The 21,716-nt window shown below is 44.2% G+C and overlaps 1 protein-coding gene across 2 annotated transcripts in view; it reads right to left on the reverse strand.

The window, feature by feature from the left end:
• The window catches only part of KIT (KIT proto-oncogene, receptor tyrosine kinase), a 55,125-nt gene extending 34,822 nt beyond the window's left edge, over positions 1–20,303 (reverse strand). Inside the window, exons 1-2 of one of the 2 annotated variants that reach the window (XM_063157261.1) lie at positions 20,193–20,303; positions 1,820–2,059 (exon numbers count right to left, since the gene is read on the reverse strand). In XM_063157261.1, coding sequence (XP_063013331.1) covers positions 1,820–2,059; positions 20,193–20,265 — 313 coding nt within the window. In that variant the 5' untranslated portion in view covers positions 20,266–20,303. Of the gene's footprint in view, positions 1–1,819; positions 2,060–16,386; positions 16,421–20,192 lie in introns of those variants that run through there. The other variant, XM_063157262.1, reaches the window with a different exon arrangement.
• Between the last annotated feature and the right edge of the window lie 1,413 nt (positions 20,304–21,716).

A 21,716-nucleotide genomic window follows, 5' to 3' on the forward strand; every position in this document is an offset into this window, starting at 1 on the left:
ATACTGCAGAACACAGTTTCCAACACAAGATATGACAGCGTTTATCAGTGCTTCCATTTGAAAAAACTTGAGATCAAAACGAAGAAATTTTTCTCTCTTATGCAGGAGTTTGAATCAGGAAAAAATATGCTTTTTAGACACAACACAGGTACTTTCTGCCAAAAGAGAAAGGTGATGCAGGTACACATCCACAGTCTGTCAATGCTGTGTCAGTCAGTCACAGAAACAGAAGAAATTTGGATTTAGTATGTTCAGAAGAACACAAGATATCAACAGATGCCACCATTTTAGGTGTCACTATGTAGGATCGAGGTTCTTGGTCTTGTTCTCTCTTCACTCCACTTTACAAGCAGAAAAGTATAATGGGGTGTTTGTGGCAACCCCACGAGCAGCAGAGCATATGGCAGCATCTTAGAGGTGAGGTAAGTCATTAAACAATGCCTGATGCAAAATGATGGTCAACCTCACAAACATACTTATTTTACTGCAAGGAACTTGTCAAAGTTAAGGTTGCACATTTTGCACACAACTGAGAAAAAAGATAATAACGTGTTGCATTAGGGCCAACAACTTCACTGATGCTGTGGCCAGCATGCTCAGGAGAGCTGCCTGCAATCCTGAGGTGAAGGAGTCATGAAGGAGTCACTCATGCAACGGAAGGCAAAAACATCTTTATGATCATAGCTGTCTGAGATAATTACCATAACCTTCAGGAAAAAAATCAGGGTAGGTAAAGTGAAGATTGTTTATCACATGTCAGATTTCCTTTAGTCACAGTCTCAGAGAAAAACAGAAAGTTAAGAAAACTTATCCATGGCAGCTGCATGGCTATTTGGAGAACTCAGGAGCAGTTAAAGGAGCACTCTAAATTGTGTGGCTGCTATGCCAGACATCTTCCATCATGAAAATAACCTTTGCTGTGCTGTGCTTTCTTATGCTCGTATCTCCCTGTCTTGGAGAACAACCTTGCAGTAATTCTCAAAGGACTAGCAGGGTTCAGAGGGGGCCCTTTGAGACAACCCCTGCTGGTCAAGGAACACTGTCTTCAAGAATGATGCCGTAGGACTCTTTCCCATCAATAGGTTAGGAAGACCACCAGAGCTATGTGAAGGAGTAGCAAAATAACCATTTTTCTGGGAAAGTGCCAGGCATGGTAAACTGCAAGCTCGGGGGCAGCTGATGTAGACATATATCAGCAGAGAAGAAATCTGAAGAAAACGCTGCACAAAGAAGAGCAATAAAGGATTGAGAAACGTGTCAGAGCAGAAGCACTTTTTTCCCTGTCTGAGACATTTCTGATCAGTCACAAGGTACATCAGAGGCTGAATGCAGAGGAATCATCAGTGTCTGCTGGCTTAGGCCTGGGAGCACAGTCTCAAAAGAACAAATCCTTTAGGCTGACTGCCTCAGTAAATTAAAAGCCTGGGACCAAATTTTACATGACTCCATACTGATGGATGGCATAAAATTAAAAAGACATTTTTATGTATTTCTTGCTTCTTCATGATAAAATTGACTCATGCAACAGAATCAGGTTGCTTATCTAGAAAGGGAGCTTGGATAAATTTTACCACAAATGGGGATGTAAAGAGGAACTCATCTAGAACTTTGTGCTGCTGACAAAGGCCATTGCAAGCAAAGCAGAGAATGAGGTTTCTTACTACTGGACAGGGAGGAAGATTTATTCTACTAAATTGTGTTCTCCCACTGTACTTCAAATTCAGTCCGTCCTCCAAGATTTATTGTGGGAGGGAGGCGGGAGGGGGAAGGGAGGAGGGGAGCGGTGGGAAGCAAAAATAATGTCTTCATAGATATTTACCTTTAACAAAAACATAGTAAGAGGAGACAATACTCCCTTTGCTTCTACATGTGTATGTGCCTATGTCTCTGACTGTTGCATTTTTGGTGTACCACTCCTTCTCGTTAGAACTCCTTGCTTTTGCTGATGGGTCCGAGCTCTGGAAATTCCAAGTCACAGGTCCCTCCTCGTTGCACGTCAGCCTTAATTCCTCCCCTTTATTCACTACCCGAAAAGACTCCATATCTGACAGTGCACCACCTGGGAAAAAAAAAAAAAAAAACACAAAATAGAATGTCTGTCAATACAACACTCTCTTTTTTTTCTGCAGCAAAATTATTAATTATAGCTGTATATGTGAAACTAATATTTTTGGGATTTATTTCTTAAAAATATTAAGCTGAAGTGTGCAATTCTACAGACACCTTTTGGCTAGTAAGGCCTTTGGCACACAGAGAAAATAACCAGTGCAGGTGGAAACTGGCCTCTAAAAAACCTTTGGAAACTAAAGTTTCAGATGCACCACTTTCTGCAATGTTTTGGCTTTTGAATGGGAACAGACCCAAGCTATTTAAAAATTAAATTCAAGAACATATGAGTCTGATCCTACATGGCAGCACTTTTAATCATTCTTTGTCATTTACTCAGTGTGTTGCCAAGAACTAAAGTTTCCTTGCTCAACAGTTATCTTTTTATAACTGCTCTCTCATATATTCAGATGCTCCACTCATACTCTTGAATTAGAAGTGTCCAGTTTAATGAAGGCATCAGAATGTTTTCCATACTTGCTTGTTTCTTTACCTGAAGTGCCAATTCAACATTTCTTACATAAAAAACCCCATGCAAATTATTCTTCAAGTTTCCATCCCAATGCTACCAAATTAGTTTCACTGAGGCACCAATCTCCCAGTCACCAAAGCTGCTCTAATTGACTATTTAGCTTCTTTTTCACTGAACACGCCCTAACACAATATTATAAATGCTCTCACAAAATAAACCTCTGTAAAATTAGCAGCCCCAGTTCACTGTTCCCAACCACTCCCCAACTGTCTACACAAAGAAAGATGCACATTTAAGCTTCCTTAGCTCTACTGTTGGGGGAAGCCAATCAGGGGGTTGCTGAGATAGCATACCCATGATTTGAAAGTCTTAGTGAGCCTACAAAAATGGAGTTCTTAGTCAAAAATCCAGATAAATTCTCACTGTTTTGGACCTACTTGAATATCAGAAGAACATAGGCAAGTATTGAGGTGATCTTGCAGTAACAATCCCTTCCCCTTTTGGAGCAGCTCTTCATTGCTATGAGTAATCCTTAGCTTACAATAACTGCGCTGTTTGCTCACGCCACACAGTTGTACAAGACTGCACAACATCCGTGTGTAGTAGCAGAGTCATGCCAGTGAAAATGCTACTTGCATGCAAAAACACACTCTGCAGCTCCATTCAGAGGCTGAATTTCCCTACCCACACAGATAACAACAGACGTTCAGGAAAAACAATCGGATAATTACTTGGGATGAGGTTATACACTCCAGACTTAATTCACCCATCTCACAGCTTTAGTCGCTCTTAAGGTATATGCTGGATTAAGACCAGGTCAGGTAACTGCTCCTCTTCCTGACAAATCCACCACAGAGTAGGAAGCAAAGGATGGCCAGACCACCTGCAGAGACTAATTACTTTGTTTGTTTCCAGTCTGAAAGGAGCCCTCCTTGGAATTAGAATTTATCAGTGTCAAACTCTACTGGCACTCATTCTTCCAGTGTCACCAAGCAATTTTCCACATGAGGTCTACTAATCCTGCATATATGCTTCCATGACTGAATGCATAAACAACCATCCTAGAATAAAAATTGCCAGAAAAGGGAGAAAAATCAACTTTTAATTTCAGATCTGCTACCTCAAAATGCAGGTGTGTGTCTGAGCTGTGGTACAGTAGCTCAAACAAGAAGAGTGAAAGTCCAAGATCTCAAAAGAATAAGTCAAGTCCCAGCCAGCAGTGGAAAGGTAAACAGGAAAGCTGGAAAAATCCTTTACTCTGGGCAAAGAGATGCCTAACAGCAGGGTTAAGGCAAGAAGACCTCTGATTTTCAAACTCCTCAGTTCAGAGCCGGGTAGCTTGTGGCATGTGAGAAGACAGAGGGCAAAGACCTCTGAGAAGGGCTCCTGAACAACCATACAGGCCCTTCATGAGCACCTCTTTGAAGACCTCTCTGTTCGGTCCCCACAGACCACAGGGCAGTTCAAGTGACAAATCACATGAGCTGTATAAAACAGCAGAAGTGTGGTGTGGTGTGGTGTAGCTATCCCAGCACTAGCTTAACAGACCAGTCAGAGAGCACTGAGAAAGCAGAAGATATGGACAACCTTCACTGTCATCACTCCATGCCTGCAGCCAGCAAGGTGTCAGCTGGGGCCCTGCCAGGGAGGTGCTGGCCTGGGATGGGCCCCAGTGCCGAGTCTCGAGGAGCACAGTCCTGGGCAGGTCACACAGACCCTGCCATGGAACAAACACCAGCGTGTGTGTGCCCTCATCCCAACACAGGGCAGCCTCTCTCACCAGCCCAAGGGGACGTGCTGCTGGGCCTGGCCTCAGCTCCCAGCCCTGGCAGGCACAGGCAGTGGGATGAGCACAGCAGCCTGCTGGCCCGAGCCGTGCTCCCCCTCTTTCGGCAGCAGCCTCAGCTGCAGCAGCAGTGGCTTCATTCCAAGTGTCCAGAGCTACATGGAGAACAAACTCATTTACTGGCCCCTGAGGAAATGCCAAATGCCTGGCTGGCTGAACTGCTCCCTCCCCTTCCCTCCTGGGTATCTCCCCAGCCCAGCAATGACACACAGGGTAAGTGCGGGCTCCAAACTGCCCAGACAACACCGGCCTGTGAAGTCTGGTGGACAGACATCAGGCTTGTCCTGCTTCCCAAACCTACCTAAGCACCCAACCCTAGGGCACTCCAGGCTGTGGGAAGGTCAAGTGTAGGGTATCACCAACAGGTTTGCAGAGGAAAAAAGGACCCAGTAGAGGTAGCAGTATAAATATTAATGTCATAATTGATCTGCGACCTGAGGATGGATTTGTCAAACCACGCACATCACTGTGTTGTGTGTAAATGCTGACAGGTTCTGCAGTAACAAACCCTTCCCCTCATGAAGGTAGGCTCAATAGTCCTACAAATACTCATGGCCATGTCCCTCTGATGCACAGCACAGCTTTGCACAGCTGGACTAGACATGTAACAGCCATGTCCGAGCCAGGGGGACATTTCTAAAAACCCAACTCCACTTGCATGCAAAAACACACTCTGCAGCTCCATTCAGAGGCTGAATTTCCCTACCCACAACAGACGTTCAGGAAAAACAATCGGATAATTACTTGGGATGAGGTTATACACTCCAGACTTAATTCACTCATCTCACAGCTTTAGTCGCTCTTAAGGTATATGCTGGATTAAGACCAGGTCAGGTAACTGCTCCTCTTCCTGACAAATCCACCACAGAGTAGGAAGCAAAGGATGGCCAGACCACCTGCAGAGACTAATTACTTTTCGGTCTGGGTTTTGGAGGAAGCCCTTGTTGTCTCTCCATCTCCCTCCAATGAAGATTTATGAATGCTAAATCCAATAGGCAAGTGCACCAGTGCCTGTTTTTCCAGCACCACCAGAAATTTTCCACAAATTCTACTAATCCCCTATATAAACTCACATGACTGAACAGATAAAAAGGTATCCCACAAAAAAGAATTGCCAAAAAGATTAGAAAAACATCATTCCATATTCTTAAGGAACATTTATGACTCTTGTCTACTCTTTCCCCTAGCCCTCATCCTATGCATTCTGGTTAGGAGTTCAAATCTTTGCAACACTTACTAGCAGGACTATCTAGCAAGTTATAGGTAAGTTTTTAAACGTAGTAAACAACACAGCAGAGCCTGACCTATCCAGAGGCACAAGAAATATGTTATGTAGCAGAGCTGGAGAAAAAAAATGAGGGAACTAGCACAATATGGTGAAGTATCACTCATATTTCAATATTATTTTGCTATGGTTCCTTTTGTGCAGTCTGTGAATTCTCAGCAAAACTTAGAAATTCAATGATACCTTGTGCAAAGGATTCCCCGAGTGTAAAGGGTTTTTTCTCTTGCTTTCTGAAAATAATGTCTCTTCAAAAAAACTATGACAGTGTAGGGACAGCCGGTTGTACACAGAATGACTATTAGATTTGCTTCGTATTATGCACCAAAATATCATCTGTCTTTAAAAAGAGAATTTAAATGGCGTTTAGAAAGATGATAATGACTTTGTGTCTTCTTTTTGGAGGAATAATTAAGTGACAGAAATCTGAGAGTTTAACTAACAACTTGTAATCCGGTGCACTAATCCCCACAGCATGTGTCCATCTGCTCTCTGCTCATCTTTTCTCAGACTCATGTCTGCAGTTGCTCCATTTGTATGGCACCCGAGTGATGGGGCTCTTTCCAGGCCCCCTGTCGCTCCTGGGGACTCCAGCAACATCAACCATGTAATCACAGCCACGACACTAAGACCCATAATTCAGGAATCAGTCCTGTGGGCAGTATAATGCTAGAGGTAGGAGGGATTTCCAAGTGCCAAACTCCATGGGATACAGTGTCTGCTGTCTCCTCTCAGAGCTCTGTGTTCATGATCCCACGTGGGATCCTGGCTTTACCAGTCACTAGCAGGACTGTAAACTTTCTGGGCAATGGGATGCAGGAAGTTTTCCAGGTGTGGGTATGCATCCTTTCTTTGTTACCTGCCCCACACCTAGGCATGCCCCCACCCTCTCTCCATCTCTTCACACCTTTGAAAAGGAGGTGGAGTACTACTCAATATTCAGCTGAGTGTCCCCATCCCAGCGAGGCCCACCTGACCACAGGAACAACTCAGCACAAGAAGAGAGGAAACCTGCCTTCTGCCCACATGGGTCCTGTGGTCTCAAGTGGTGCAGATGATCCCACTGTTGATCACAGACTGTGGATCCCCCTGTGACACATTCAACATTCCCCACATGCTGCATAGCCAGAGTACCACACTGGCATTCTGGATGACCCTCTAGAGTTGTCCTCAAGGGCAACCAGAGGATATAGTTACTATATGCTAAGTAAAACACACTAATAATGGCAAATAAGTCACAGTTTAAAAAAAACTAAAATAAACAATAAGCTCAGAGTTGGACAACCCAAGTTCCATTTTGGATGTACTAAATTTGAGTCCTACAGCTGAAGAGCTTCACTTCAACAACCCTAACTTCTCTTTGTAATATACAAAACTTGGGTTAAAAACTACAATGCTGGAAACAATCACTTGAGAGCAAGGCTGTGTAACTGAAAAAAAGGAATGTATAAATATATTAAAATGAAGGGAGAGGGAGGAAAGAGGAGGAGTACAGCAGTTGTGAATTCTGCATGCAGAAGGAACATCTGGAAAACCAAGCTGGAGGAATTAGAAAATTAAACAGCTCTAGATAATACTGATAGGAAATGCAGGTCAAATTGCAGGGATATGATTAAGGACAGCAGAATGTTCCTGTAACAATTAAGGGATGTGCAAACAACAAAAGCTCTGGCTAAGGAGTGAACCATCCTGGGAAAAAACTACAGTTTATGTTGGAGCTTTTCACCCTCAGCACAACACTCGTGTAGCATGGAAGAGCACATCAGGTGCAAGTCCACATCAAGCTCACAAGCAACTGGAAACCATCTCCAGCTGCCAAGCAAACAAAGGATGTGGGACTGCCATGGACTAAGACAAAGAGTCAAACACTGCGGATTTTATTCCCAGCTCTGCCACACATTTCCTGCACAACCTTAGGGCAACAGGTTAGTCTCTCTGTGGCCACTTCCTCTTTCAACTCTTATCTAAACATTAAAAGGAACGAGAAGTTTGTGGCAGCTCTACAGCACAACAGATTGCTTCCAAAGAAAAATAAAACAAAAAATCCTGTGCCTCATCCCACGTCCTTCCATTTTCAAGTTGTGTGGAACATCTCCCTGGGCAGAGGCACAGTGCAGCTTCCCAGTGCAGTCACAACCTCTCACACCCAGTACCAGCCTCTCTGCCCAGCCCATGGCACTGGCAGTGCCCTGCCAACAGGTTCATTGCTGCCCAGCAAGGGCAAATGCCTCACCCTGCCTCCCCAAGGGCTGGGACACACTGAAAGGGCATGGCAGGCTCTTCTGAGCTTCTGCCTTTTCCCCCTGCAGTTGTCCATAACCTTCACAGTCATCATCATTTGAGCTGTACAAACACTGCACAACGAAAACAGTGACCTGACCGTGACCTGATCCTGACCATGATTTCTAAAGCAGTTAACGTTTTTCTATCACAAATGCACAGAGGAGCTAAACTTCAAGAGACAAAATGTCCACAACTTTTGTGTAAGATTGTGAGGATTGGATACAATTGGAGAGGCTATTTTTTTTCAGTGCCTCTACATTCTGGGCACTGGCTTCATTTCAAGGGCTATCACACAGACCTCACTCACCGTGGTTTTTCATCTACAACAACATAAGAGAGCAGAAAAAAGAGATATGCTTTATCAGTTAAAGCAGTGGTACTGCTGTAGATGCAATGGTCCAGGGATATCAGCAACACATGGCTTGCAGGGAAGTAATATCCTCTTTCAGCATACCCAGCACTGCTGGAAAAAATGAATGTGTTTTCAGACACACAAGTTCCTGTAGGTCTGAAAGAAGATCAGAAACAAAACCAACTATTTTACACAAGCGCAGAGGTCCTAGCCAGAAGCCTGCTCAATCCTCTCTAGAGTATTTACACACAGGTCTAATTGAGGAAAATCACCTTTCCAACTCTGTTCCGTATTTGTTAAAGCCACTATGACAGTTGACATATGCTGTGATGGACATGAATGTAAGATCCTTTCAATTACATTTTCTTTGTCTTGCCATTTCATGCCCCAAGAAAAAATATAAAGTGTCAAACTTTCATGTTAATTGCACTGAAACAACTTGAATTTACTCTGATGTATAAAATCTCCCAGATTTTTCAAAGGAGAGATGGTATCATATGCTTACTTGTTTTGTTCCACTTCACTAAACAGACACTCTCCCTTATGCTAGATGAAAAGTTTAGCAATGGCAAATGTCAGTTTTAAATTATTTGATCTGAAAGCTACATCAGATCCCGTTCCAGCCAGGCTCTGGGGATAAAGGTGGCTAGCAAAAGAAACCATCCATACCAACACCCACACTAGAATCCTCCTCAAAGACATAGACCAAAAAATACCCAACACATGATTGATTGTCCCTGCAAGTGTTACAGACTCTCAGCATATCTGAACAACACAAATCCTTGCTGACTGTCTCCTCTGCCCCAACTGCTTTTCAGAGACTGAAAAATTATCTGTCACTGGACACATACTTAAGTCTAGGCTGATTAGGCTTGCCTGCAGAACTAAGCAGTTTGTTCCTAACCCATCTCCAGGGTCGGTGCTATCTGCTGACCAACAGACTCTTCAATGTCGTGTTTTCCAAGCAGAAACAAAGAGCTCACGAGCTTGTGCCCACTCTGAAGTTTGGGATTCTTGGAAGCTATATATTACTGAGCAGTAGACCAGTGTAGGGGATTAATGAGGGCTTTGACTTTTACCCAGCTGCATGAGGGCAACCCCTGTATTGCCAGCCAGCCCTGCTTGCCCCCTCACCCCCAAAGGGAAGGGGGCAGAGGAAGGGCACTGTGGAGAGCGGGAGGCGGGAGCTCACCAGCACAGCACTCAAAGGCACAGCCAAGCTGACTCCATCTGCAAACAGCATCAAGGAGAAATGAACATCTCCCACACAAAGAGCAAGTGTGGAACCAGCCAGCTGATTCCTACCCATGGCAAACCCAAGAGAGGAAGTGGCAGGAGGTCAGAACAAAGGTTGTCTTTATCATCTGTGGAGGCATGAGCATGAGGAACTACAGAGGCTGTGAGGCACCCCCCTTTGCACTGAGGCCCCATGGCAACCTTTCAGCTCATAGTCTGGGCTTGCACCTACATGGACCTGCCCCACAGCACACCTCATGCCCTGGCATGAGAACAGAACAAGTAAGAGGCACTTGGTGCTTAGCACTTGCAGAGAAAAGAGCTCAGGAGACTGCAGGGACACCCAGCTACACCTGGAGAGAGGTTATGCACTCCCCAGAACAAGATGTGGTGAATCAGGAAGAGCCAGTATCAGAGACAGGTAGCAAGAAGCCAAACCCAGCCAGTTCTACAGACCCTGTACATCACAGTCTCTGGGAGAAACATTCACAGAATCTTCAGGCAGGCTAAACACGAGCACCTGGGACAATCCCTGGCTTGTGGGTGGAAGCCAGCAGGTCCTCCTGCAGGGGGTCTTGTCACACCAATTAGTGATGCAGCTAACAGCACTTGGCTTCAGAAGCAGGCTTAGCAGAGCAGATCCCTCGCATGACCTCCGCAACCATGTGAGAGCTGCCCTATGCATGCAAGCACAGCACTCACTCAAGGCCAGGGGCTGGGGGAAGCCACTGGACCTTCCAGAGACAGACACATCTTCCTCCTCCCTGCTGGCTTTACTTCCCTTGCTGGGGTGAGGAAAATGCAGCCATGCAAACAGGCTATTGTTCCTGCCTGCTGAGCAGCTTGCTCTTTCTGACAGGCATCCCTCACTCTGCAAATAGAGCCATTTATCAAAGGCAGACATGTAGCTGAATATAATTCTAGTTTAGCACACATACTAAATGGCTACAGCAGGATCAAACACCATGTTTCTTTCTAAGGCTGAGTACAGAACCCTCCTGAATCCTCCTTTTTTGAGAAGACATGGCTTTGGGACTTTTCCTGTTGTTTTGAGATTTGTTTTTTGAAGGAGTACCACGTGCACTACATTAGCCCAGTCACTTATCTTGAAGCACTGTGTGTGACAACCTACTCTAGGTGATTAATTCATTTCATTACATTACATTGGCACACTGTGGTCTCTTATACCTAAACTTCCCACCACGGAAGGAATCTACAGGCAATGTGTTAATGAATAAATCCAAACCCAATGCATGTCTGACCTGCCAGTTTTTGGTGGTTTTTTTTTAAACTAGAATGGTCTGTGCTTACAACAACTATCTGATCATTCTTATTCAGAGAGAAACACAGAGTACAGCTAAATATGTATGTATGTACACACACAAGTAGACTTGCAAAAAAAAAAGAGCAACTGTATGCCACAGTGATTGTCAGCATTGAGATTTATACATTTAGACTGATTCTTACTCCTACTGAATTATTGCCTTCTTTCCTCTAATTTCCAAAATTACTTATTAACCAGCTGTCCCCATGGTTAGTTTTGTCAGCTGTTAGACACATAAATAAACAAATTATGAAGTAAGTATGGAGAATGATTAGAAGGAATGAAAAAGCACACTAATGCATAGTGTATTCATATTCAGCTGTCATGCGCCCCATCTATTCCTTTAATGGCTCTTTCTTCTCACTTCTCTTTGCTGACATTTACATTAAAAGGTGCAGTGTCTTTCAACTTCCATTTTGAACGAATGTTCCTTGTAATGAGCAACATAGGCTTGAAAGCATGTTTTCTGAAATGCAGTGAAAAGGTAATTTTAATGAAGGGAAACGAGAAAACTGGAGAACAGTAAATCGCTTTGCAATCTGAATTAATGCCTATTTGGAAAAGGCTCAACTGAGGAAGGAGATGTAAGACTTTCGGCAATGTGAATTCTAATTATTTCAAGACTTGGCAGTAATTTTATCAAATAGTAGCAATTTCATTAAAAGGTGCACTGGTAATCATCTACATAAGGCCTCCAGAGGGGAAAATATACCAATAATTGCATAATTATGTTATCACTGCTCTTATGATGGACCACATTAAATACCACAAAGAGGAACGCTGCTTTTTACTTTCTCTAGATATTTAGTTCAGTACATTTTCCTAGAAGATTACAGCAATAAACAAGACTTTCAGATTAACATGTTCACCAAATTTTGCAGAAAAGACACAGCTATCTTTCATGTCCATAATACTTTGTATTCTCTTTTCCTTCATTGAAAAAACTGACAGATTAATGAGAAAAATTCGGGGTGTAGTAATAAGATAGAGTATTTATATAGTTGTGTTACCAAAATACAAGTCATTAAATCATGTCAGACAGGCACAGGGTACAGGATCCAGGATTTAAGAGGCAGGTTTTAAGATGTTTCCACATTTGTCCATATAAATTAAGTGTATCTATTCAGAGACTTTTGATAAGCCTGCAAGAACTTAGATTTCCCTTATCTAAATAACACTTAAACTTTTCTATTAAGATGTTTTTTAAAAATTATTGTAAAAGTATTGTTTTACAGACAATACCAAATCGAATAAGTCATTTTTTAGTGAGGTACCCAGTACATTAGATATGTATCTTTGCATATGGCTTCTCAAACTGTGACTGGGACAGTTTCTGGGGGAGTCATTGGCATAATTCTCTGAACACCCTCAGGTGAAAAATTTCACCTCAGACAATCACACCAACACCCAGGAACATCTGTCACTGATGTTGTCTTAGACAGAAGTGCTTTGAATATCGAGACTTGGATGTATTTCTGACAATTCAGCTTCATTTCCTCAGTCTTTTGGCAATGAGATAAATAACTCTGTTATCACAGAAGTCCAACTTGTAGTTTTTGCTTTTAAATTGTACTTTATTCTCTAGTTTACTTATAAGCCTTATCAGAAATTGCACATACATGACATATATACAGGTAACTGCTTACTGAAAAGCAGTCCTCCTTCCTGCTCTAGGAAAGATACACAGAGGACTACTTAATGTGAGTGCAGCCCAAGTGCCTGCTTAAACAGGGAATCCCATTCCATCATCTCTTCTGAATAGATCTAGATTATAGGAGGAGACCAGAAATACAGGGCTTGCTTCTGCTCTTTCCATGTGACCTCTTTTATTGTGCTGCATACCTCAAATCCTAGGTATGATAACATTAATACTCCTGCAAAGTCAGCAATTTTATGTATAATACCTGGAAGTCAGACATGCTATGGAATAGGAAACTTTAACAGCTTGTGTTAAAATGAACACTAATGGGAGGAAGCTTTTATTTTGTGGAAGGTAACATAATTGCTTTTCAAAATATAAAAGTTATGCTCACCCAGGCATAGAAAGCACTTCCATAGCATAGACAATAGCAAACAAGCATCAAAAGTGAAGAAGAGAATCAGCCAGCCACTGCACAGCAAAAAAATGAATGCTTCAGGATCAGGTCCTAGCACAGAATTGTATATAAGGCATACAAACAGAACCATTTCAGGTAAAAATACCCCATATTAAGCTGCATATTTAATTTAATATGACATGAAAAAGTAAAACCATGGCATTTTTATAATGTATATTTTCCTTTTAAAAGGTAAAAATACTCAACAGTGATTTTGAAAATACAACAATGTAAACTTAAACTTACAGCTCCTCTAATAATTATAAAAATAAAAGCAAAAATTTATTTAAGCTGTAAATTTGCTGTCAACATTTTAAAGATAATATAACTACTGGATTCATCAAAGTCAGCCCCTGAGCACCTTCAGGCAGGTTGTGCTGCAGCAATAAACCAGTCTTTGACATGTGGAGAGTTTCCTAGCAGGTGCAGAGAAAATATTTTCTTTATTTCAGTTCATTCAGTATAACTCAATTAACCATCTAGTCCATTCAAAGAGGAGCTACTGATCTGGAGCTGAAAAAAACCCCATGAATGTTTCCTTCCATTGCTATTCTAAGAATAAGGAGAGAATGACATGGACTAGTTCTAAAATTTTTGTAGCATAGTGATTAGAAGCCATCAGTTTTGACTACAGATAGGCCTTTCAGGCATTGATTCTTTTTTTCAAAACATTTCTCAATGAGTTTTTTCTTCTGAATTAGCTGGCTTCTATGTAGTGCAATTTTTTATCTAACGGAAGAACATTTCAGAATTCTTGTTTCCGTCATTGTAATCGATGCAAATCATCAGCAAAAATCAATTATCTAATACAAGAAATGTCAACATTTTCTATTTTCATACTAAAACATACACATGAAGAATCAGGATCAGTGTATATATAACAAGCTACATAATTGCTTAAATACAGGCACAGTGATTAATCAAAGTAAGTATAACATTAACTGCAAAGGCTATATTTAATTAAAACTCTATCTCAATGGTAATAAAGGAGGTTAAACCTTTCTTTGCAAAATGATTAAGTACAAATGCAAAACAGTTAAAATGAGGCTTACTGTTGGCTGATTTAAATCATGATTAAAATCAGATTTACAATGCTTTGAATCAAATTGAAGCACATACTACAGGGGGAGGTGACCATTTTATTGAACCTGGAAACACTGCATTTCTATCTGCAGTCAGATGTCAGTTTTAAGATCATATCTGGAAGAAATGCAAACAAGTCTGAGAGGGCTGAGAAGAGCAGGAGGAGTTACAAAAGACACTCCAAAAGAAAATATCTGAAAAGGTTTATCGTAGAAAAGAGAAGCCGAAGGGTTTATATCATCGATGTGTAAAATATTATTATAAAAAGGATGGTGATTAGTAGTTCACATATCCAAAAGACCACAAGAATAAAAGGATGGAATTAGGTAACCAGCAAGGGAGATTAGGTATCAGAAGCTTTTGACCTTTAATACCTATTTACTAGAAAAAACAGGTGGTAAGAGTCTGCAGCACAAATCTGCCTTAGAGCAGGTTAGAACAAAAGTCTGTGTGGGGAGATCTGCTCCATCTGACTACAAGGAAGAGCTGGGGACAGAGCAGATCTCTGCAAGTCTCCTCCAGCCTTACTCATAGAGTTCTATGGGAGCTTCCTGAGACTTGCTGTGTCTATGAAAAACCCAGCTGCAGGAAAAAGATGAATGCATGAGAAAATCAGATTTCATACAGCAAAGAATGAAGTTTCCACTCCTGAGGCCTGCAGACAAAACCTTCAACATGTGACATCCAGTGCAGCCATTAACTCGTGAACAAAAAACAGATTAAGTAAGAGAGCCAAGAGCAAGTTTTAAATCTCATGATACCTGTCAGCAGGAATCTGGTTAGTTCTGAATGGCCTAGGTATGTGAACACCCAAAACATTTCTATTACACAGCTCACTGGGATTTTCCACCCCTTCAAAGCATGCAGGCTCTCAGTGACAGGTTATAATCAACCAAGCTTGATTTCTTTTTCCTGTGTGGCTTTTGCACCATGCCTTTCTGTAAAACAAATCCACCCCAGCCTTCTCTTCTCCAGACTGGACAGCCCCAGCTCTCTCAGCCTGTCTTCACAGGAGACTTGCTGCAGCCGTCTGGTCCCTCACGAGGAGCACGGTCACCCAGCAGGAGCAGGGGACAACTGCTCAGGACTGACAGGAAAAGACAGGAGATGAAGGACTAACCTGGCATTTGCCATGCTTCCAAAGAACCTGTAAGAGATGCATCTCTCTGATTTTCACATTTGCCTGCCACAGTGTTCATCTCTTCTTAACTTAAATCAGCCCATGCATCCTCTTTATCACTTAGGTTTACAACTGCCAGTGCCTAGTTGACCGGAGAATTCTTCTCCATATCAGATATTCGATTGTGTTACGTGATTATAGATTCAACTGCCAAGATGACATTTAAAATTATAGACATTGAATGCAGTCAGCTCCCCCAGTGACAAAAAACCGTGTAGCTCTTAATGGTACCCAGTGATGCTTCATTTTAGTTCAATTTCCAGAAATGATCCCCATGGAGCAGCCCAGAAGTTGCATAGCATGGTAGCAACATTAGAAATTTTTTCTGTTATTTACATGTCTCTTTGCTGGTAAAGTCAAGAGCCTGACATGCTGTAAAAAAATCTTTTGCAACGTGAAAAATATCATTAAAAATCCATTAAATCTGAAAACCGGTGTTTTCAGAATAAATCAATATAATCCCCAAGAGGAAATCCACTGAGAAAATAACATTTACTGAGCTTTCTAATTGGTATCCCCTAGAAAACAGGAGTCACGTTCTCCCCTCAAACACAGATGTTTACACTCTCCTTATGCTTTTATCACTAACGGCAGCAATCTTGGCCAGTGGACAAACAATACACTTCAGTTGTCATTAGGATTGGCAGCCAGCCAAGGAGACTGCTCACACGCGTAAAATTACGTTCATTTACGACTGTTTGCAGGATTCATTGTCAAACAGGGTCCTACTGGAAAAAAAAACCTTCTAGTTTCCTAAAAGTCACTGAAAAAGACAACCACCGTACTATAGAATACAGTAATATAGAAGGATAGTAGTAATTTTAAAATTCCTTTTATGCCAAGTTCTCATAATTCCTGTGTGCATTCTCTTCAGATTGTTTTAAATAAATGACCAAAAGATGTAACACACTTTCCTTAGGCGCCGCAGCGTCAGCTCTTCTCTCCCACCCAAAGTTACAATGAAGACCTTAAGCTCTGTTACAGCTGAGAAGCCCCAACTGGGGAAGCTGAGTTTCCAAGGGACAGAGACATCTGCAACTCGTTTCTTGTGCATGGGAACAGTCAGAAAGACATTCCAAAATTTTAGAAAGGTAAAGTTATGTACTTCAAGTGAGAGGGTACTTACAGTGAATGCAATACATTAGGATATCAGACCTCATTTCCTCTAGCCATTCTCTGAACAGCTGAAAGAGACTTAAGGAAATGAGTCAAAATCCTGGAAGATGTTTGTACTAGATGAAAAAGAAAACAACATCTGTAAAATCATGTGTCACATCCATAGAGCAAAACAATGTGCAACACTCGATCTCTGCAATGGCATTCATCTTCATGGAGAGAGAAAAAAAAAAGCTGAAAAGTGGCTTAACCTTGAGCAATTACTGCCTCTCTTCTACAAGACTGATATGAGATTGTATCATTAATTGTGTATTGTAGATAAACATATATGTTGTTGAAACTCTTGGATGCTGCGTGGTTCTTGTTTTATCCAGAATTTGTTGTTCCTTACCTTCAGATTCCATCAGACTGTTTAGTATTTAGACTAGAAAGCAGCTTTCCTTCAAACTACAAATGCCTAGTATTTGGCATTTAGTTTGGCAGTTCCAGATAGTCCTTAAAAATCTTTCTAATAGCTTGTAGTAACAACAAATTATAGTTCAGACAGAAATCTAAATACTACAGAGATACCATTAGTCTCTCAGAACAGACCAGAGTGCAAAAAGGACAAGCTTCACAAGGAGAACCTCCTACTGACTGGAATATGACTCAAATGTTTCTCCCAAGACCTGTCCTAGCTCATGTTTACATGTGCTAAAGACGTATCCCTTCCAATTCCACCTGTATCCTGGTGCAGCATGTCCCTTCTGGAGGTGACTCAGGATCCTTTGCTGAATTCAGGCACCTGCAAAGAAGCGTTACTGTTTGGACAATCACTGGGAGAGCTGGAAAACCCACAGAGAGCCAATACAACCCAACAGTACTACAGCTGCAGTCATCTGTTGACAAGAGGCTCTCTCTGGCAAAATAAGCACATGGAAATGCCTTCAGTCTCTATGAATGGTATTTAAACAGGATGTAATCGGGAGTCTCACTTCTTGCCAAATTTGTCACATTCTTTATTACAAAGCCCGAACAAAAATCACTCACGCACTAGCAGGGAAAAGGTTCCCAGTGGCAGCGCAGGGAAAAAGAGTTGAATATTGAGCAATCTTTGACATTTCCATTCTGCTCCTGGCAGTGCCCTTAGGCTACATTTCTGCACAGGAGACTCTGCACTGCCACAGGGGAGGGAGGTAAAGGAGGAGAGAGCAGAGATGGAAATGTGAGTAGGGAGGGCAGGATACTCAGATGGCTTGAGGGGGGTCAAGGCAGTGACTGAATGACAGCAATCAGAATCCTCATCAAATTCAATCTTCCTTCTTCAAGCTTCCTCCCTCATGGCTGATAGGTAGCAGAGAGCATCATGAAAACAGACATTCTTCCCTCTGGGAACAGGGAGAGCATCATGAAAACACACATTCTTCCCTCTGGGCACAGGGAGAGTCTCCTATTACTCTGCAGCTGATTGGGGGGGAAAAAAAAAGGTTGCATTGATGGATGGATACTGAAGAGAACCATGTCCAGTCTTTCATGACCACAGGATGGAAACACAAGCGACTCTGGCAGAGTACTGGATGGTGGGGGACAAAGCAAACGTTGAGGGAGGACAGGAGAAGAATAGAGAAAAGATCATTCCAGAATATTGCATCAAAATGAGGACGAGGCAAGTCCCAAATGGAAGGAAGTATGGAAGCATGTTAGCTTGCAAGTAAAACAAAAAGTAGGAAGGGACTATGGACAGAAAAGATGAATGGTTTACCCTTTGAGAAGCTACATTGAGCTGTTTTCTACATCCTCCTTCCCAGCTTGGAGCCAAAGGAAGACGCTCTTGACCAACAGCCAAAAAAAGATACTTATTATAAACCTGTACACTGATAAACAGGATAGGTCTCAACAGGGAGATCATCCCAGCCAAGTGTCTACACTGAGACAAAACCAAAAATAGCACAGGGCCAAACTAGCTCTGGAGCAATCCAGAACAGCACACCAGCTCTGTCCTGCCTGTCACTTCTGAGGTTCCTATGCTGCTGCCAGGACTCAGACCATCACAGTGACACCTCGCCCAGTACCACAAAACCAGCCCAGAATACTCCTACACCTGTGTGATACACAGACGATGCACATGCATATCCAAGGACAGCTCTCTTTTGCAGTAGCAAGTTATTTCTTACAACATGGTGTGGTTTTGCTCACACAAGTTTTTGTCTGATGTGTCCCTGAAGTCTCCCACAAGTAAGTGTACAAACCCAGAACGAGAAGAACAATCATGAGGAAGGTTCTCATTGATTCTCCTTGGTTCTCCAGTACTCTGGAAATTGCACCTCTGTCTTCCAGGACACGCTGTCAGTGGGACCTGTTTCCCAAGCTTTCCTTAAGGGCAGCCTAACTATATGATGAAGGGTAGCCTAAAGTACAGGCAAAAAAATTAATGAAGTAAAGAAAGCTGGCAGGTATTAATCATTTCAACATTTTTAAAATTTCTTTCTAGGTAGGAATAACTCATGGGTAGGAGACTTTTCCATTCCTGTGGCCACAGCATTTTGCAGCCTTATGTGAGTACTTCTAAATAGGAAAGCCCAAATACCAGATACCACACTTACTCAGATTACCAATAAACAAAAGGCAGCAAACACTAAAAGTTACCTAAACAAAGCCATTAAGCTGTGTTTAACACATCCTAAAGTGTTTTACAACGAAGAAGCGACAATTGTCACTGCTGCTGGTTTCTGGTGTTTTGGCGGTATGCCCTGGGCAGCGGCTGGCGGAACCCTCCCCGCCTGTGTCACACAGGGTGCTCTGCGAGGCTCCTCTCTGGTGGTGGCAGCACACGTTAAACACCTATCGCTGCGCATCGCTTCCCTGGATCCTAACCTCGTTCTTAGATAAGCAGCGAAAGAACCTTTCATGTTATCGCCTTTCAGACTTTAGTGCCCAGGGCCAAATTCCTCCCCAGGTCTAGCAGCGACCTCCTTCCAGCACCATCGCTGGACACAGCCAAACGCCTCCTAAGCCCACAGACCACGAAAGGAGATGCAGGGCGGCTCTGAAAGCCGTGTGCGAAGTTGCCCAGCTCTGCAGTCACATACAGTATTTAAACCATTAGACCTGTGCTCCAGGGCTGAGAGGTCAACAAATAAACTCCCTTTTTAGAAACGAGTGGAAGGCAACCTACAACACATCAAAGTTTTAGCACCAACTGATCCCCCGAAGGCCTGAGAGGTTCCTATCGCCCTCCTTTTCACCGCGAAGGTCCGTCAGTGCCGCAAGAGACAAGCCCCGATGCCCTGTCCCGCCGGGGCTGCACCGGCGGGCGCAGAAGGCACCGAGCCCACCTGCTCCCCCAGGAGCTGCACCCCGCTGGACACAGCCCACCTGCTCCCCCGGGAGCTGCACAGCCTGGACACAGCCCACCTGCTCCCCCTGGAGCTGCACCCCGCTGCACAGCGCTGGACACCTGACGCCGGCTGCTCGTCCCTGCCCATTGTTCAACGAGCACTTAACCGCGGGGACATTTTGTACTGATCCCCGGACAGTTTATTGTCAAAACAGCCCGGCCGGGGAGGTGGAGGGGGGTGGAGGGGTTCCCCGCCGGCCCCTCTCCCAGCCCCGGATAGCCGCGCACGGCAAACAAAGGACTTTATTTCCCCGGCGGGGCGTCCCACCAGGGCAGCGCGGGGCGATGCCGGGCACAGCGCGGGCTGCCGCCCGACCCCCGCCGCGGCGCTGCCCCGAGGAAGGGGCCGCCAGCGCCGAAGTTTTCCCCACCGCCGCCGCCCATGCTGATCCCGGCCCCGCGGGGCTCCGCGCCCGCCCGCCCGCGCCCGCGGCTCCCACCTGCGGGGAAGAGGCTCAGCAGCAGCAGCAGCACAGTGAGCGCCGGCTCCCGGGCGAGGATCGCGCCCTCCATCCCGGCGCGGCTGCCGCTCGCAGCGCCCGGCGCGGAGATGCCCGAGCCCCGCGGGAGGGAGCGGAGTAGAGGCGGCCCCGCCCCGCCCCGGCCCCCGCCCCGGCGCCGCCGCGGGGATGGGCGCAGGTGAGCGAGGCGCCCCCGCCCCCGGGAAGGGCAGCGCGCCGGGAGCCCCCGCGGGCTCGCCCTGAAGCCCCTCAACAGAATGGTTTAGGAAAAAAGCACAGAGCGCCGTGGCTGAACGTGCGCACGGTGTTGTCGTGGGGGAGAGCTCGCCCTCCTCACGGGCAGCATTCTGCCGTGCCGAGCACCCCAGGGATCGGGGCCGCGTACACCCAAGTGGAGCGTGGACCGGAGAAAGGCGGGGGGGAGCGGCCGGGCTGGGCACGGGAGCTGGAAACGGAGAGAGCATCCCTTAAAGGGCAGGTACAAAGGCGTATTTGCCTGGCTTTGAAATCCTCACTGATCGCTCCTGGAGGTGTCACAGCAGGTTCTGGAGGCACCAAAGGTATTGCCTCCGCCCTGCCTCGCACTGCTGGGATCGACTCAGCCCGCTGTGGGCCACCACCTATTAAGGGCCAGAGCACCTAAAGTGAGACTTAAAAGTGTGTGCCGTGGCACAAAGCGAAGACTTGAAAGTGGCTGGTTTGGTATGGAAAAGAGAAAACTGACAGGGAGCTTAAACGTGAAAAGGGTCCTTAAGAAAAGGATTGTGAGCGATTGTTTTTCATGTTCCTCAAGGGCAAGATAAAAAGTTATCCTCTTAGTTCTCAGGAAAAAAAATCGCTTATATGTAAGGAAGGCAATTGCAAAGAGAAAGGAGGATTTAGAATACAAATGCATTGCAAGAAGGGGTTGTGGAATCCCACAGAGGGAGTTTTTTAAGCACCGATGAGACCACTGACGAGGATCTGGGAGCACTCACTTCTGTAGCTGCAGAACTGGAGTGGAGCTGCTCTTCAGGCATAAATAACACAAACTACACAAATGTCTAGCTTTAACACTGCTTTGGCAGTCAGTGCCACACGCTGTTGAGGTGGAAGGAAGGTAGACAAGTGACCCAGGCAAAGGAGTCATGCATGCATTCCCCAGCCATGCTCTGCCCAAGGTAGCAGCACCTGAACAGGCAGGTGGGCAAAGGGCACACAGACTGTCAGAAAACCCATAACAACACTTCTGGATGTACAGAAAGATGCAGAGGACATATGGCAAAACTTTCACCCCTGGAAAAGCATAAATGTAGACTTCTTGAAATGTGTCGGTACAGATCCGAAAAATTATTGAAGGTAAAATATTCCTTTTTTTTTTCTTCATCTTCCTTTCTTTTTCACTCCTGTCAGATTTTTTCCCAAGGTTAATAGCGCTGTCCCACATGGTCCAGCATGAGATGAAAGTCTTGTCTTACATGTTTAAAATGGCTCTCTCCATTTCTTTACTCTCTTTCATCTCTG

This window comes from Melospiza melodia, chromosome 5, assembly GCF_035770615.1.
Source record: "Melospiza melodia melodia isolate bMelMel2 chromosome 5, bMelMel2.pri, whole genome shotgun sequence".
In the NCBI taxonomy this organism is placed as follows: domain Eukaryota; kingdom Metazoa; phylum Chordata; class Aves; order Passeriformes; family Passerellidae; genus Melospiza; species Melospiza melodia.